At 43.6% G+C, this 13,997-nt stretch overlaps 2 protein-coding genes across 3 annotated transcripts in view; both read right to left on the reverse strand.

The window, feature by feature from the left end:
* LOC132451315 (zinc finger MYM-type protein 4-like) overlaps window positions 1-932 on the reverse strand; it is a 28,919-nt gene extending 27,987 nt beyond the window's left edge. The window contains exon 1 of the mRNA XM_060043692.1: window positions 674-932. The gene's annotated coding sequence lies outside the window, so the exon portion shown is untranslated. The remainder of the gene's footprint in view (window positions 1-673) is intronic.
* Window positions 933-9,679: 8,747 nt separating this feature from the next.
* On the reverse strand, window positions 9,680-13,215 carry paqr7a (progestin and adipoQ receptor family member VII, a). Of its 2 annotated transcripts, none has more exons than XM_060043710.1 (2): window positions 13,074-13,215; window positions 9,680-12,455 (listed from the first exon to the last, which is right to left on the reverse strand). In XM_060043710.1, exon 2 carries the CDS (start codon window positions 12,410-12,412, stop codon window positions 11,345-11,347), a length of 1,068 nt encoding a protein of 355 aa, XP_059899693.1. In that variant the 5' UTR covers window positions 12,413-12,455; window positions 13,074-13,215; the 3' UTR covers window positions 9,680-11,344. The 2 variants fall into 2 exon arrangements, with proteins under 2 accessions (XP_059899693.1, XP_059899694.1); XM_060043711.1 differs by having other exon boundaries at window positions 9,680-12,448; window positions 13,074-13,164.
* Window positions 13,216-13,997: the final 782 nt, after the last annotated feature.

Raw genomic sequence — 13,997 nt, forward strand, 5'->3', positions numbered from 1 at the left:
CCATGACTCATAATTCACAAATAATTTCAATAGAAATCACAAAAAAAGCACCATAACAACAAGCCCCCCCCCCCCTTGCTACCAAACATCCTTTACGTCCCAGTGCTCCTAATATGGCGGCGCACCCTGCGATGTGACGGAGCGAAGTCACGCCTCAATCCTCTCCAAGTTAATATCTCAACTGCAGCAGGTATAAAAGCTTGCCCACCTCTATACGAGCAACACAGAAACGCTGCAACAGTTATCACCCAGTACGGAAATAACACTTCAAGATTGCTTGAAGCAGCAGGAGACGATCAAGAGCATCATGAGCAGCACATCAGCCCATGAAGTCGACCTGCACGCCCCTTATTGACGATCGCGGTACTCCGGGGTGGTGCTCGGCAAAACATAAATATTAGTATATACTTGTACAAAACGTTCGCTATTCATAATACGCATATGAAAACGATTTTCGATCGGGGCTCCCCTCTATAGGTGATATGGCCACACGACACGTGTGGGCTTTGGTGGATGTAAATATACTGCTACAAAATAAGCTAACTTCTGATACTAGATCTGCAACCCGCTCTACACCAGTTTATGGTCACTTACTCAGCTGCAATAACTCGATCGTGTCAGTAGGTTAAGAGGGATGCAAGTTTAACTATATTTATAAGTTGAGGTTTGTTACCTTCGTTTTGAATGCTTCTTGAATTCCGACGCCACTTGAAACACAATAGCTTTTACTTCCAAAACGTGTAAATTGTTCAAACAACCACCTTCTCAGTGGTCGTTTCTGCAGAGCTCAGTGTGGTTGATCTACTTTATGTAATGTGGTTGGCCGTGTGCGGATAACACACTGCTAATGTCTGCATTGGAAGGTTTGTAGCCAGAACCAACATGGAGCCTGTTCCTTTCTGGTTAACCTGGGAATTCTGGGTAAAATGAGTTACCGCGGGATACGGATATGCAACACGGTGTTGAGCATGCGCTCTAGCCTCAGTAGCGCCACTGAGCTGCTGATGGGAACCTCCATTCTCCCAGTGGCCGGTGGGTACCAGATGCAGTGCCGCCGCTCCCATAACGCGCACTACGCGCTGCGCGTAGGGCCTCAAGTCCTGAGGGCCCCCCCCAAAAAAAAAAAAAAATATATACTTCTTGTATACTTCTGGTTTTAAGTTTGTATTTATGGATAACTATTTAATTTAAAAGATTTTGGACATTCCAATACTTGTGTGCAGGGCCGACGGACTGCGGGGGAATGTGAGACAGTTGTGGGGGGGCCCAAGGCAGAGGGGGGGCCCATGGCAATAAAAAAAAATATATATATTGAATTATCCACCAGCCCGAGTCGCACACGGCCACGGATGCTCCCCCCGTCAACAATTGTTCGCTGCCAACCCCCGCCCCCCCCGTCAACAATTGGACATATTATAAAAGAAGCCAACGGACAAAACCCGGAAGGGTTGTTTATAAACGGTGCTCAATCAGTTTTGGTTTTCATTTCATTGAACGGAGCCCGTTCTCTCACAAAGCCATTGGAAACATGTCTAAAAGCACTGATGAATGCATATTTTTATTTTCACATATGTTAAAGTAAGGATTGGTACTGTTAAAGTTAGATATCAAGACAGTATTTTCTAGTTTCTATTAACTGAAAATGATGAAAATGACAGTCATATGATTGATGAGATTTTATTTGCTCATACAAAACAGAATAAATAAGACAATACATTGATACAACTGAGGAACAGCTAAATGTAAATCCATAAAAAACATGTTTAGATCCCATGGTGAATTGAGGATGAATTCATGAATGTGTTGATAGATATTCATCCTATTCCTTGAATTTTTTTCTTTTTTTTTTATGGTTTTCCAGATGTTCAATGAATTGTATCCTTGCCTACAACTAATAACAATAAAAAATGTAACATTTTCCTCGTTTCCATTAGGGGTATCTTTGCTCTATAATTTAACAAACATCTGTAAAATAGTAAAAATGTCAAGGTAGGCCTATAAGAATGTATATAATGTGTTACCACATTCATGAATATATCCTCAATTGGCCGTGGGATCAATACATGATGTTTTTATGGATTTACATTGAGCTGTATGTGAATTGCAGTGTATGTGTTTGGATGCACACACGGGCACACACACGGACATATTTGTATATTATTATACATTTTTTTATTCATGTGGCCTGCAGTGGCGATATCGCACAGGTGTATTCCCACAGGCTCTGAAAACAAAAGTCATCAAGCCATACCTAACTTACCATTTTTAAGCAAAATCATTGAAAAAGCTGTTCATCAACAGCTAAATAACTACTTCAATCACTGGATGTGCCAAAATTGTCTTCAATTGAACAATGAAAAAACTGAAGTAATGGTCTTTGGTGCAAGGGATGAACAATTAAAAGTCAGTGCACAGCTGTTATGTTAGAAAGCACAGACCAAGACAGAAATCTTGATGTTGTCATAGACTTAGACTTGAATTTCTAAAACCACATTAAATGCCATACTGAACTAACGGACTAAGTGTAAATGTGAGATGCATTTTTGACTGATAGATGCTTCAGCTTAAATTATTTGGGGATTTATAAATAACAACATGAGAAAAAAATGTCTGACAAAATCCCAATCCCAATGTATTGGCATTTTTAAGACATTTGAAGGACTGATTAAATACATTTTAATATCAATACCATTTAAGGTATTATTTTAAGCATTTGTATGCCTTGGATTTATTCTATACATTTGCATAGCAAATAAATGACTTACTTGTAGATGTATGAAATCAATGCTTGTTAAAAACAACAGTCATCAAGTCATTTCTTAGAAAAGAACAATATAGATACATCACTCATGAAAAATTATAGGCCCATATCTAACGTACCATTTTCAAGCAAAATCATTGAAAAAGCTGTTTATCAACAGCTAAATAACTACTTTTTCTTAGCAATGAATACATTTACGTATCGCTGACACACCGGCTACTGAGTGACGCGCATGCGCATTTATTGACATCGTTTACAGGAAGTGCGTCATTATTGCGCATCTAGGACCCCCGAGCCGATCTGGATCTGGCAGCCGAACCGAGTAGGGTCCGACTGCGTCCTGCGTCCTAGAAATACACGCCCCTCGTGGGAAATACACGCCCCTCGTGGGAAATACACGCCCCTCGTGGGAAATACACGCCCCTCGTGTGAAATACACGCCTATACAGAGTAGGGTCGGGGGCGTAGTCGGCCCTGATTGGTCTGATTCACGACGGCGTCTCTTCTCTTGTCGAACCTACTCCGGAGATGTAACGAACTGGTCAACAGCAGACAGCAGAAAGATGATTGCCTCGATTGATTTGGTAAGTGGACTGCATTATCAGTCAGAGATCGTATACTGTCATTGTTCTTGGTGTAGTTCTACTTTAAATTTTCATGTACACTCACAGCGTAATAATGTGTCGTCAATCCAACCACAAATTGGCTGCGTTTTTGGGATGTCTCTGCTAACTTTTCTTTTATGTTGATATTGCTTAAGCTTAACAGTTGTTGCTTTTCATGTTACCTATTTAATTGTTAAGTACCGCGTTTGATGCCGTGTTGGTTTTTGTCGCAATATACTCTCACTGGTTTGTATTGATTAGATTATCATCATTTCGCCGTGTTACCGATTTGAAGTTGTCATCCCATGGCTATGTGATTAGCCCCTGACTTGCCTAGTTTCCCACAGCTCATTTTGGAAGGTGGTCACGTTCCCCTGACTTGCCAAAGTTAAAGTCGTTACTAGGCAATCACGTTCCCCTGATTTGCCTAGTTTCCTTTTATGTTTTGCATCTTTCTCACTTTGCTGTCTAACCTGACAACTGTACAATGCTTGTCATCAAATTTGTATTAGGGTTGTTGCGCAACAATTGATGCCTGGCACCTCGACCGAGGAGACTGGCTTGGACATTGAGGTAATAATTGCTGAGATAACAAGCACATCAGGAAAATGTGTGTAGGGCTATGACTGTTCATCTTACAACCTGTTTTATGGCACAGGGTGTTCCACAACAACTATATGGCATCGACTGTGGAGTCTTTATGGTCATGGTGAGTTACCATGCTCCATTCATTTGCTTTATCATACCTTTTTTAACACACAGCATTTTATTTTCTAATGTTATAATGGCCAATTTTTTTTCTAAGATGACTATAAACTAGTCTTAACTGCCTAAGCATGCCAATTGCTGGTAAAATCACACCCTGCCTATGATCACAACCTAACATTATTACATTCTATGTTCTACAGTACTCCTGGTACATTACCATGGACGCGCACTTCGATTTCAACGTTGTAAGTACTATCTGTGTGCTAGCGTCAGTATTTAGAAGCAGCATCATAATGGTTATGTGGTAAACTTCATTTTAATGTTCTTCTTCAGTTGGATATGCCTCATCTCAGGAGGTGGTGGTGCAAGCTCCTTTTGGACAACTACGGGATTGAAGGGTATGGATCTTAACCTACAAATGCAAAATAAATACATTTTTCATGTTGGCTTGGCAACCCTGTGTGTGTGTGTGTGTGTGTGTGTGTGTGTGTGTGTGTGTGTGTGTGTGTGTGTGTGTGTGTGTGTGTGTGTGTGTGTGTGTGTGTGTGTGTGTGTGTGTGTGTGTGTGTGTGTGCGCTGCGTGTTTTTTTTTCTTTGACTTTCTTTCTGTCTTTCTTTCCCTTTCTTTCTACTGCAGATGTGGCAAAAGATTCTGTCATTTCACCCAAGAAGGACACCAGATGGTGAATGGACTCCTGGCACCGGTGTTCCGGGTAACGCGGAAGCGGAAGGTTTTGACCAAGGTAAGAAGTTATGTTTCTTATAGTCTGGCTGAACGGAAGTGGACAGCGTCTATTGCTTAGCGGCCGATTTGGCCGCGACTCCTCCTCTTCCGGTTGCTGGCGTTACCGTATTGTGCTCCCCCTCAAACTCGAAAACTAGGCAGTATGGCGAGTTTTGAAGAGGACTTTGACGGCGCTGTAAAGTTGGCATGTTTGGCTCTTTCCGTGGACACATCTCTGGCGCATCGTTTCACTCTGACAGCGGCATGAGCGTTTGACATGGATTTAACCAATGAACCGATCCGTTCCACTTCACAATAGCTCCTACGGTATTTCTTTAGTAGTGTTCTACAAGAACCACATATAAATGTTAAAACGTCGTTCGTTTTTATAGGTCCAGTGAGCTCCTCAAGGGCCAAAGTGTATGGTGGCTTGAAATCATCGTGACAAAGAATCAAACGATGTTTGTTCTTTTTATCTATAAAATTATCTCCACATAGGCGACATACATCGTTAATGGTTTTTTGTGGCGTTTGGGATTGAGCCATTTCTGACAGCCTCTGAACGTCAAGAAGTTCCGTCAAAATAATTTCCCCCCCGGCACTATTTTGCATGGACACAACTGCTGCTTCCCGGGCTTAGCCCCGCCCTAGACGATTGTGATTGGTTTAAAGAAATAAAAACAGGCCCGCCCAGTTTCCCCACGGATAGACGGCTCGAGGTAGCGTGGCTCCAGACCATTCTACTTGCTGTAGTTTGGTCTGGCTTTGCGAGACTATGTTTCTTATATACACCTATTGCTGTAATAACCCTAACCCGAAATATTGTAGAAGGGGCCCCTGCGAGATGTTTGGCTGCGCCCCACACACACACACACACACACACACACACACACACACACACACACACACACACACACACACACACACACACACACACACACACACACACACACACACACACACACACACACACACACACACACACATCTGCTCTGCCTCTGGGTCCCAATTCTGGGGGCCCTCTTCTCCGTCCCCTTAATTTTGTACTTTTTTTTGTGTTAACTTATACCTGCCAATGCCTCTTGTGTTTCCCATTTTTAATAATAATTGTATCCCTTAATGTTATTGCACATATTTTGTATTTACTTTTTTATTTACTTTAAATGCTTTGTGTAATGACCTTCCCTTTCTCTATAATAAAAAAATGTAGCCTACCCTTATGGCCTGAGTCATGTTTCCCTTACTAAGAATTCCCTATCGTATGCATAAGTATTGTCTGTAAACAATACAAGTGGAATAGGGGCGAAAATGTACAATTCTAAGGCTTGTATCCTTTAAGTAACTTTACTTTGTACCTCTGTAAAGCCAAGTATATGCATTTGACATCACAGTTATCAGTAAATGCAAATTCGGTTTCTCTTCATTACTCTTTGGTCAGCCTGACATTTTCAGAGTAAATTCCAATAAATATTTTTGTGAATATTAAGAGCCAGAATTTAAATGACACCGCCCATGAGCAAAATATTACACTAACTTTTTAACTCCACTGTTAGTACTGTATATATAGCCAGATACAATAGGTCAGATGACTATAGTTGAATAGTTTTGTTCATCATTGAAAACTCATCAGTAGTAGCCTTCGTTAGCATACCATTGTGTGGTTTTGCGAGAGTAGGATGTCAATGATTGTTTTTTTTTGCCAAGTACAGACACAAATTATTTTTCTTTCTTCAAGGCAGATGATGTTTTCCTGAAGGACACAATTGAGGCAGCAGCATGGTGCCAGTTGCAGACCTTCACCGACCACGTTTCTCTCCCGATGGTCATTGGGGTGGAAGGTGCAGAGCAGCAGGCATTATTAGCAGAGCTGAAATCCGTTGACCGCAGTTGCCCGGAAGAAAGCCTAAACAGGATTGAACCGTTCCAGTTCTTCTTCAATTCAAAGAAGGACTACGAAATGTTCTGTGTGGAGATGTTTGACCGGAGAAAGCTGAAAGTGTTTGCTTCTTGGGAGTAGCGACATTTTACCCATTGTTTTAATTGAACTGGGGGACCGGGGGCCGATTCTTTATGTTATCATTTATATAACCAGTTCTAAAACCATTTTCATTTGTCTTTATAAATAAAATGATGTCACGGTATTATCAGTTGTTTCTTACCAACTTGATAGTCTACACCACATTCTGTGCACATTTCACTGCCAGCCACTCTGACATGGTTAGAGTGGAACAGCTTCGTAACAGAAGAGTTAACGATGACGTTGGAAAATTACTCCCCGATCTCAGTAGGAAATCACAATCCTACGTTACTCCCCGATCTCAGTAGGAAATCACAATCCTACGTATTACGTCATCACGCTGAGAGGAAATCACAATCCTACGTATTACGTCATCACGCTGAGATTGGTCAGTCGAGGGGCGTGTATTTCCCACGAGGGGCGTGTATTTCTACACGGGGCGTGTCTTGCCAGGACGCAGGACGCAGTCGGACCCTATTGGCCGAACCAGCCGAACACATCTGGTGCCAGATGTGTAAGTACGGGCTCTGCTGGTACTTACACATGACTTACACCTGTGCCTTTATTCTGACCACTGTTACTGCGCACAAGCACACACGCATGCGCAAACACACACACACACACACACACACACACACACACACACACACACACACACACACACACACACACACACACACACACACACACACACAAACACAGCAACGTTTATGATAAGGTGTAGGGAATAGGTCTGTAGATTAAGAGGTCATTTCAGATTGCTTATCATTTATGTTAACTAAAGTTAGGCGTATTAATTCAAAGCATATTGTTGCGTGTCAAAACTTCATCAAATTAATCACTAGGGGAAAGGTTTATTTTCTTCCTATCTCTCCAATACAGCCAGGTGTGTGAGATATGAGCGCCACACACGTGCGCGCACACACACACACACGTGCGCATACACACTCACACACACACACACACACACACACACACACACACACACACACACACTCACACACCCATATAAGTGTAAGAGTGGTGTAAAGTTTAACAATACAGTCTGACCTTTATTCATCTATTTACAGAAAACATGGAAAATGCATTAAAACATGAAGACACAAACCATATGGTTAATTTCTATAAAAAAATAAAATAATAATAAAATGGGTAGTTTTGTTACATCAAACAAAAGAAATATTCCTTTTTCCGCCACTAGATGGCAGCGCGGACATTGATTAAAAAGGACAGGAAAAAAACTGCATAGTGGTGCCTAATTTGTTTTGATGAATCCACACAGTCCGTCAGTCTTGTATGGAACGCACCAGTGCAGTCTTAAGTAAGTACGAGGTTAAGCAGAAAAGGGGAACAGACTATCCCCAGTGGGGCCTCTGCGGTGCTTACCACAGTGTCAGACATGAAGCCCTGCAGTCTTAACATACCAACCACTCCGGGAGTCCACAATCCAGGACGCCAGGGGAGTGTCTACCTGCTTTTGGAGATGCCTGAGGCACACACTGGTTATTACAGAGAACATTACACTCACAATGCTAAGAGGAAGGCGAAATCCAATCCCACCTTTGGCTGGTAGGCAAACTGAAGGGGGTCCAATGATGGTTCAACCAGGGCTGAAGGTGAACCAGTGCCATCTCTCAAGGGCCTCATCCAGTCAGAAGTCATCGCCTCTGACTCGGTCTGTAGCCTTTGGAGGCGATACGGCGCGTCTTCTTCGGTACAGGAACCACGTAGGATGTCTTCCCCAGTACTAGGATCCGGTTGGAGACGTGTAGACTCAGGCAGACTCAGGCTGACCGTCCGGATCCACTGTCTTGCCAGGTCGAAGTCTGTTCAGCTCTGACCTCAGCTGCTCCACCGAGGAGAGGGGAACAGGGCCCACCCCGTCAGTTCTGTTGAACCTGTTGATTAATTGGGGCCGACCACAGAGGAATAGGACACCTTTTCCACATTCATGTTCACTATGGGGGAAAGCTAGGGTCATCATGTCCACATGTTTTGCAGACCTGAAATGGAATAATATATGAATATCGTAGATCTTCGCATCCATCACTTGATGATTGCCTAATACAACCCAAGTATGCAGCCACACCCAGACCCAGGGTCTTATCAGTCTGACTCCATATCTCAAGAATGTTTGCATCTCTCTTGTTAGATCATTTCCTATGAAAATACTGAAGGTTTTGGATTAAGTTGCCTTTTAAAATACGATTTTATTGTTTTAATTGCTTCCACTTACAATGTTTTTTCATCATTGTAAGGTGTTTTATGAGCTTTTTTATGGACTTGGATGTTCCCTTTTATTGTGGCCATTTAAACGTTGACGTTTTAACTCACGAGGCTAAGGGAATTGCTTTAATCTGTTAGTGTGTGTTCGTGTTTGCAAGCGTGCATGTGCGTGCATTATGTGTGGGCCAGATGGATGTGACCCTTCAATGAACTGGCCCGTACCTTTTGTGACGCATTGCCATTTCCTTATCTTGTATGTACGTACGCTTCACTTTGAGCTTGATGGGGATATGACTTGTATTTGATGTCTCAACAGTCATAAAATCAGAATGCAGTCATGGTGACGGTTGATGCATTATTGGATGCAAATTAAGCAGGGCTGATGTTTGTGCGGGATGGAAGGGAAATAGTTGAGTCGTGATGGTGCTTCATTGGTGAGGGGGGGCCCTGATAAAGTAATATCACTGGGGACCATGGCACTTTAATGACGCCTTTACTGCACCTGCCTGAGAAAACACTATAGCGTCCAGTTTAGAAGGTCAGTCATCCGTCGATGCAAGCAGAGTGCTGCCGCATCCCACCAGAGAAATATGACGCATAAGAGACCATCAATGTGCAACAGAAGAGAAGGCACCATATCATGTTCAACAGTAGTATATTTATTTTCTAATATTTGTATTGTATGATAATGATTGTATTGGTCCCTAAACATACAGACTTCACATTCACATTTCAAACCCTTCCAAATTGATTACTACCGTCCTTGCCTTCATTTTGTAAACATGTTTACATTTTGTGTTTGAGAATTGTGAGATCCCCAAACGGACAAACGTACACAGTGCACAAATGCGTTGGCTTGTATGTACAAATGCGCACACAGCATCTTTTTCTTTACACCTTTATTAAATCCCTCTGTGCACAACCTCTGTTTAATTGAGCTCACCATGGAGACCTCTGAGCCGGAGCCAATCAGAGGTGGTCTACGCTTGCGTCAGAGCCTGGCTCAGACCACTGGGAAGGGAGCCGGAGATGAAGATAAATAAGCCAGACCTGGCGACAACAACACTAATTAAACTGCCCCACCTCTCCACACACCCGTTCCATCTGCACACAATTACTTGAAATCACCAACAATCATTAATTTTTCTATTCACTGCACGGTTCAACATAAAAAAAAAAAATCCAAACCCTTTGACAAAATCAGTCTTTTGTATGTTCGGTTAAAACGGTTGAGCATTCGACGGACCAGAAAAATGCTATCGCAAACAGTCTCAAGGCTAACCATTAGAAAACAGATGGAATACAAAGAGAAATAACAAAACAAAACAAAACAAAAGTCTATGAATAATGCCTAAAGTAAGTTAAGTGAAAACCTTAATTATTCTTATTTACTGTAGTTAACGCAAAGTACCTCTTTAGCGATAGCAAAAAATATCATGCCTCAGATATGCATAGTAACACAGTCTAGACTTTCCTATCGTAACCCAAAGGTCATCATAAACGCGGTCCAAAAACAAGCCAGCATTTATCAAAAGCTTAGGAGCTTCCTTTTCCAAGGTTACACTTGATACAGTGATCTCAGCCTGATTAGTGCATGGTTGGGAGGGCTTTATTAAAACACAGCATTGATCCAATTTGATATAAATTGAGATACAGCAGGTATACTATATTCTTTATAAATATATTCTTTGTGGTTGCCTGACAATCAAAAGGTCAACATTTCAAAAGTCCACAAAGTTTCATATCCTTGCTCGGACATACTTATATTGGCACTCATTGCACTTCAATATGATGCATAAACCACATTTCTTATAATATTCTACCCTCCAGCTCTGTTTTACCAAACCCAAAATAGCAGATCTTTATTCAGTGTACTGACCGGCCTACAGGGGGCAAATCTGCTGTCCCTTTTTCTATAATACATGGGAGAATCGTCCTCTCTCTCTAAAAATACAATAATGGCACTTAACTGTAACTTTGATAAAATGCCAGGCTTCTGATATAAAGGGATTATATAGTAACATATTCTTATATTTGTATTTAATACAAAGTAAATACAAGATATTTCCATTTATGGCCTTGCTATAATCCCGTAAATGTGCACGAAATTATTTAGGCTGATCAAGTATATCATCATATACAAATATCAGTGTTAAACTTATACAATACTTATTTGTCATCTCAGAAAATGAATGAACAAAACACTGTTTTGCAGTTTTTGGTAAGTCTCAACCTTGGGTCATACCATGTGTCAAACCCCCAGGCCAGTCCAGAATTCACCACGCAACACAAATTCCTTACCCTCACTTGCACTTCTGCACTTTGCCGTCCAGCACTCGCTTGACTTTAACGACCATACCGGCCGCGATCAACACGCACGCCGCCACGGTGACCACGTACAATCCCACGACGAGCCCCGCCTCGCCCTCGCCATGGAGACGCGAGTACAGCCTCCTGCGGCCCAGGTAGTCCAGGTGCGACGCCCGGATCTGGCTCAGGGTGCACAGGTTGAGCAGCACGTGGAAGATCTGGTGGCTCTGGCCCACGATGTCGCAGCGGCCCGGGAACCAGCGCTGCGGCAGCGGGTACGTGAAGAAGAAGGCGCTGGACAGGAAGAACACCACCTGGCCCAGGTGGAAGCACAGCGCCGCCTCGTCGTCGTCCGCCGACCACCGCAACAGCCGCTGGAACACGGGACTCGTGTCCCAGGCGTAGGCCAGCGCCGAGGGGGTCACCTGGCCCACCCGCCGCACCCAGGTGGGCAGGCTGTGGCTGCAGAACTTGCCGTAGCAGCAGCCCAGGCAGGAGAGGCAGGAGAGGACCACGGCGGCGGGCATGAAGACGCCGGCCACGCGGGCGTGCCAGCTCTCCTCCAGGGCGTAGTAGAAGTGCACCGTGGCGCTGCCGTACTGGTACTGCGCCACGCCGATGTAGTCCATGAAGAAGAAGAGGTAGTGGCACAGCTCTGACTTGCCGCCCAGGAGGTGGGCCGCGGCGCTGCAGCCGTTGTAGCCCATGGCCGACACGGCCAGCACCAGCAGGGGCCAGGCGTGGGGGTCCCCCACGAAGTCCACCGTCTCGGCCAGGCGGCACAGGGCGAGCAGGAAGACCAGGAAGCCCAGCAGGTGGGTCCAGGTGTTGACCGTCTCGTTGTGCCGCTGGAAGAGCGACCGCAGGTAGTAGCTCCAGGACTGGCCCAGGGGCCGGTAGCCCGAGTGGACGTGGGCCTCGCGGAAGTACCGGGGCACCTCGGTGTCCCGGAGGTTGGCCGGCATGGAGGGGGCCGCCTGGGTCAGCAGGAGGGGCATTTGCCGGAGCTGTTGGAGGTTGATGAACAGCCGACCGATTCTATCCATGGCGATGGTTGCCATGCTGGTGGTGCTGGTGGTGGTGGCGGTTACAGCGTTCTGGGTTCTGGGTTTGGATGGGTGTTGAGTGATGATCGGGATAGATAATTTCAGATGAATTATGTAAAGTAATATTAACATCTGTGGTAAAATGCTCACCTTTCGCCCAAAAAGGATTTTCCGATCCCTGTAGCTATGCTACTTAGTTTATTTAGAAAAAATATTATTTTTTATTTTTTATTAACATCTGACTAGGTAAAATCTATAATTTTGTGACACACTGTCCAATGGGATTCCTAAGCAAGCCAGTAAAGTTGCTTCATACATTTGACATACATTTGACAAACGTATCTGTTAATGTGTAACGTTAGATTTCAACAGGGCGTAGGCCTATGTCAAAAGTTAATTTGATATTTTTTCTCATTCCTGCTGATCGTTATTTTCAAGCATGTCACACCAAGTTACTTTATAATGCTCTACCAACCCAAAAAACATAAAGTCATAATTTTCACAAATTCAATAAAAATACAATAACTTTATGAGTGTCCGCAAATTTAGAAAACGTGCTGAACTACTGCTAAACTCTGTACTGCTAAACTTAGGTCAGCTGCCCGTCCGTTGAGGGGAGTGGGTAATAAAGTTTTCACGCTGCTTTGGAAGACAGAAGGTATGCGCTCTTACTTACAGTCGACAGCACCACAAATCAGATCCACGACACCGCGCCTTCCAGGAGACGTCTGGTCTTGTCCCCGTCTCGGATCAAACACGTCCCAGTGCGCCCACGGCGTGGAGAAACACCCACGGGCTGGAGATTCATCCACGGGGTGATGAAACTCCGACGTTGTGGAGAAACACCAACAGGGTGGCTCGATCCTCTACTGCAAGGTGTCCAGTGACAGGAAAAAGGCGGGCCCGTTTTCCGTGCAAAGAGCCAGAATACAAAGTCGATCAGTCCTCATGTCAGGCGATGACACGATCAACGATCAACTCATGTTGTATTTGGACAGCTTTGGTGAGGCTAGTAGCCTATCTCGTTTAGTTTCTGGGTTTCAGTTATAATTGAGTACAAGTTAGTACTTGAGGAGGGAAAAGTGTTACGAAAGACAGAGAGACGTGTTGGTTTTACCAATCCTCCCTGTCCGTTAGGTTTTAGTGCGACCCTGGAGAAAGAAAAGTTTGGATTTTAAGAGCTTAACATTTACAACATGTAAATGTTAGAAAACTGTTTTAGTTGTACCTGTTTGTGAGATGTTTGGATATGCAACTTGGGACGGATAAGGAACTGTTTCCAAGAAGTGCAAATCTTAACACAGAGTGGCAACAAGTTCATCGCCCTTCAAAATAGAGCATGATCAGAATTTGAACATCATTTAAATGAAATGCCCGCACCACTAAACGTGAACAGAGGTATTCAAATGTTGATTGTGTAACGGATGAACATTTGGATTAACAGTTACCTGTAAGGAATGTCCGAAACGATTGGATAATGAGCAGGCATGCTGCCTGCCAGAATGATACAAGTGGTTAGGATGATAGGATCGCTGGTTTATTGAAACAAAACCAATTTGTCCACTCCTTTGTTACCTGTTACGTAATTATAATTGGTCCA

Source organism: Gadus macrocephalus, chromosome 22 (genome assembly GCF_031168955.1).
Source record: "Gadus macrocephalus chromosome 22, ASM3116895v1".
Lineage (NCBI taxonomy): Eukaryota > Metazoa > Chordata > Actinopteri > Gadiformes > Gadidae > Gadus > Gadus macrocephalus.

What these genes read in the sequence shown, in the direction of transcription:
- paqr7a (XM_060043710.1), bottom strand. Translation starts at nt 12,412, where the DNA reads ATGGCAACCATCGCCATGGATAGAATCGGTCGGCTGTTCATCAACCTC.